Source organism: Cupressus sempervirens, chromosome 9 (assembly GCF_028749045.1).
Source record: "Cupressus sempervirens isolate cs-2001-9-10 chromosome 9, ASM2874904v1, whole genome shotgun sequence".
NCBI lineage: Eukaryota > Viridiplantae > Streptophyta > Pinopsida > Cupressales > Cupressaceae > Cupressus > Cupressus sempervirens.
In genome coordinates, this window is record NC_143126.1 from 19,597,421 (window position 1) to 19,600,732 (window position 3,312).

General features: G+C 36.4%; 1 protein-coding gene across 1 annotated transcript; it reads right to left on the bottom strand.

Moving 5' to 3' along the window:
* Window positions 1–278: 278 nt before the first annotated feature.
* On the bottom strand, window positions 279–2,943 carry LOC149537430 (taxadiene 5-alpha-hydroxylase-like). Its single transcript, XM_089798873.1, has 3 exons — window positions 1,798–2,943; window positions 1,182–1,369; window positions 279–710 (listed from the first exon to the last, which is right to left on the bottom strand). The coding sequence occupies exons 1-3, from the start codon at window positions 2,768–2,770 to the stop codon at window positions 411–413; spliced, it is 1,461 nt and encodes a 486-aa protein (XP_089654999.1). The 5' UTR covers window positions 2,771–2,943; the 3' UTR covers window positions 279–410.
* Window positions 2,944–3,312: the final 369 nt, after the last annotated feature.

Genomic DNA, 3,312 nt, shown 5'->3' on the forward strand with positions numbered 1-3,312 from the left:
TTAAAATGTATGTTTCACACAGTACACACACACACACACACAGATGTATAGATATATTTACATATATACATGTACATGTACAAACACACATATTACCTGTGTGTGTGTACATATACATATAAATATATGCTTAGACTAACTTTATATCAAACTGACAAAATCATTTAGCTATCCAATATTGAAGTAGAAGCTTTACTCTAGAACCTCTTTAGTTCATAAAGGAATGAAGGATACCTATTTTACTAGAATCTCCTAGAGCATAATCTAGTCATCATCAATTAAAAAAGCAACAGTTTGAAATATATATATTATTTAGAAAATAAAATATTTATTGAACCTTAAAGATAAAATACTCATAATAGAGTATCCAATTAATCTAGTCAATAATATTTTCACACTACTTTAATTTCTTATAGTCTAGGGATAAGTTTGATTGGGAATCCATTGGCGGGGAATGGAGGAGCCGGATCTGCCACCATCCCTTCATCTGGATCAAGGTCTATGTACCCACTAAAAGAGTTCACAAAGTGATAAACAAATAGTAAAATCTCCATCTTGGCAAACTCCCATCCTGGGCATATGCGAACCCCTCCACCAAATGCTACAAGAGAGTAAGGAGTTACCTCCTCATCAAATCTCGAAGGATTGAATTTGGTAGGCTCCCCAAAATATTCTTGCTTGGAATGAGTTGAATAAGGTGTCCACATAAGCTGCTCATTGATACAAAATAATATATTAGGACATTAAGCTTGATCAAAGAAAAGACGTTTGAGTACAAGCTTACACTTATTTAAAAATATGTGTGTCATATTCTATTAAAGATTAATTCAAGTACACATACTCATTCATAAAAAATAAACAAAAAAAAGTTTGTGTGGATAGAAGATCCCTTGCACCCTCCCAGTGTCACTTCCCCCTCCCTTACCCCGCCAAGTTAAAAACAACTATCTATCCCCTAAGATGCACCAAAGCATAAATTAAGATATTTAAGGGTAACTTATGCACTAGTGCATCCTAGGGGCTGGTTAGCTATTTGCCCTAAAGTCTTAGTGACAATGTTTTAAAAAAATATATAAAAATAAAAAATCAAGCCACCTAAGTGACAAGAGAACCTCTAATAAGAGGAGGCTTAAGCTTAAATTTTGGAAACAAAACTAAGTGAGAAAGAATATATAACTTACTTTCCATCCTTTGGGTATTGTGTAACCACTATACTGAATATTAGTGATCGCTTGGCGAAACCCCCCAAAGAGTGGAGGAAACACCCTCATGGTCTCCTGGACTACTTGCCATGTATATTTCATGGCTTTCAGATCATTCCAAGATACTTCTTCTGTGTCCTTTTTCTTCGAATGTATTTCCAATTGCTCTATTGAACATATATAAATAAGAGAAGAACCAACAGATAACAGAAAAAAAGGAAATATTTTTCAGTAGCTCATGATATCTGACAATCTATATATGAATCTATACATAACTTGTGTAGTAAGATAAGACTGTTAACATGAACAGATTTCCACAATCAGACATTGTAGAAAGATGCATATTTTAGATTCGATTGTGTGCCATATTTTTACATCAGCATTTCAAATTACACTCAGTGATATGATAGATTACTGAGTGAAATTTGAAACGTTGACGAAAAAATATGATACACAAATATGCATCTCTAAAATAAGACTATTTATACTTTTAAAATAAGCATTTAACTATGTTTGTATAATATAACTTTTAATCTTTAAAGAATATACAGAAAAGAATACAGATTAAGCAGAGAATATCCATCCATATCCATACCCTGAGCCATCTTTTGGTAGCAATCTGGATGAGAAGCGAGCAATTTAAACATAAGCACCAGCGGTGAAATTGTGGTCTCGTATCCTCCATGAAGCAACAAAGAAATGTTGTCCAAGATCTCTTCATCCGTAAGAGATTTCCCCTTCTCATCCCTAAATGTCAGAAAAACAGAGACCAAATCTTGATTAGCAGAAGCCCTTCCAGCCCTCAGATCACTCCTCCTCTGTTCGATCAAAGGAACAATGAATTTATTGAGCTCAGCCCGAGCCTGCAGAGCTCTGTGAAACCCAGTCCCCGGAATACCAATCGGAAGAGATAAACTCGCCGCAATGATGGTTTCCAGCAGTGTGATGAGCCTCTCAAGAGTGTGCTTCTCTTCTATGCCGAAGAACAAGCCGCAGGAGATCGTAAAAATCAGATTCCTGGCCAAAGGAAGCACTTTTAGGGTTTCCTTGCCTTCCCACTCATGCTGAATGTGCTGTTTGATTATGGAACTCATTTGGGGCAAATAAATTTGCAGAGCCGCGGGGCTGAGGAAGCCCCCGAGAGCAGATCGCATGAATCTGTGCTCTTCTCCGCTCTTTCCCCCAACTGAATTTTGGCCGAGCAATTTGAGAAAAGCTTTGGGCCATGATACGACCACCAGCTTATTCTCGTTGCAGAGCACGAATCGATTTCCCTTTGGGCCGCACATTACTACTGTTGGATTCCCTGACAATGATGTTTTGAACACATCGCCGAATTTTGCTCTTCTCTCCTCGAAAAATTGGTGGGCTTTGTTGGATCGAAGTGCCCGCAGAAACGGAAATGTTTCTCCGATCAATGGAAACCCTAAATTTCCAGGAGGAAGATTTGGGCGCGACTGGTTTTTCCAATGGAGGAAGAGCAGATAAATGAGTAGAGTGGCTGCGGAGAAGGTAATGAAAAGAGAGGAATTGGTATGGTTTTCAACAATGGCTCTCAGGGAATCCATAGAGATCGGAAATTTTTTGTGCCCTGTTTTGTGCTTCAGCAGGCCAAGGCCCCCATTATAAGATTCTTCAATTTGCTTTGAGAAATCCAGGGGTCTCTAATGGTTTGTCGCTCCTCAGATTAAAATAAACACAGCGTGATTTCTTTATCTGTTCTTTGACTGCAAGATAAGGTAGTTGTTTACTTTTAAAGGTTTCTCAAATATTCATTTATATAAAAATGTCGTCTTCTTATCAAGTAGGGTTGCTGAGTCATATTCTCGTTTAAAATGTGAAGAGTCCAACTCTGAACTTCCTAAGATCTTAATATTAAACATAAAATGGGGATGATACTGGACAAGACAATTTGGAGTTAAGTAGTACAGGAAGAGGCTAAAAATAAATAAATAAATATATATATATATATATATATACACACACATTATAGGAAGAGGCTTAAAATATATATATTAGAAGAAGAATAAAACTAGTTGTTATAGTTTACATATCGTAAGTTTTTTAAATAGTACAGTTACAGTTTCTTGAATTTCTTTTGTATGTGACT

What these genes read in the sequence shown, in the direction of transcription:
- LOC149537430 (XM_089798873.1), bottom strand. Translation starts at nt 2,770, where the DNA reads ATGGATTCCCTGAGAGCCATTGTTGAAAACCATACCAATTCCTCTCTT. An exon ending in CTACCAAAAGATGGCTCAGG is followed by an intron (nt 1,370 to 1,797) that starts GTATGGATATGG and finishes TATGTTCAATAG; the next exon opens with AGCAATTGGAAATACATTCG. An exon ending in CAATACCCAAAGGATGGAAA is followed by an intron (nt 711 to 1,181) that starts GTAAGTTATATA and finishes ATCAATGAGCAG; the next exon opens with CTTATGTGGACACCTTATTC.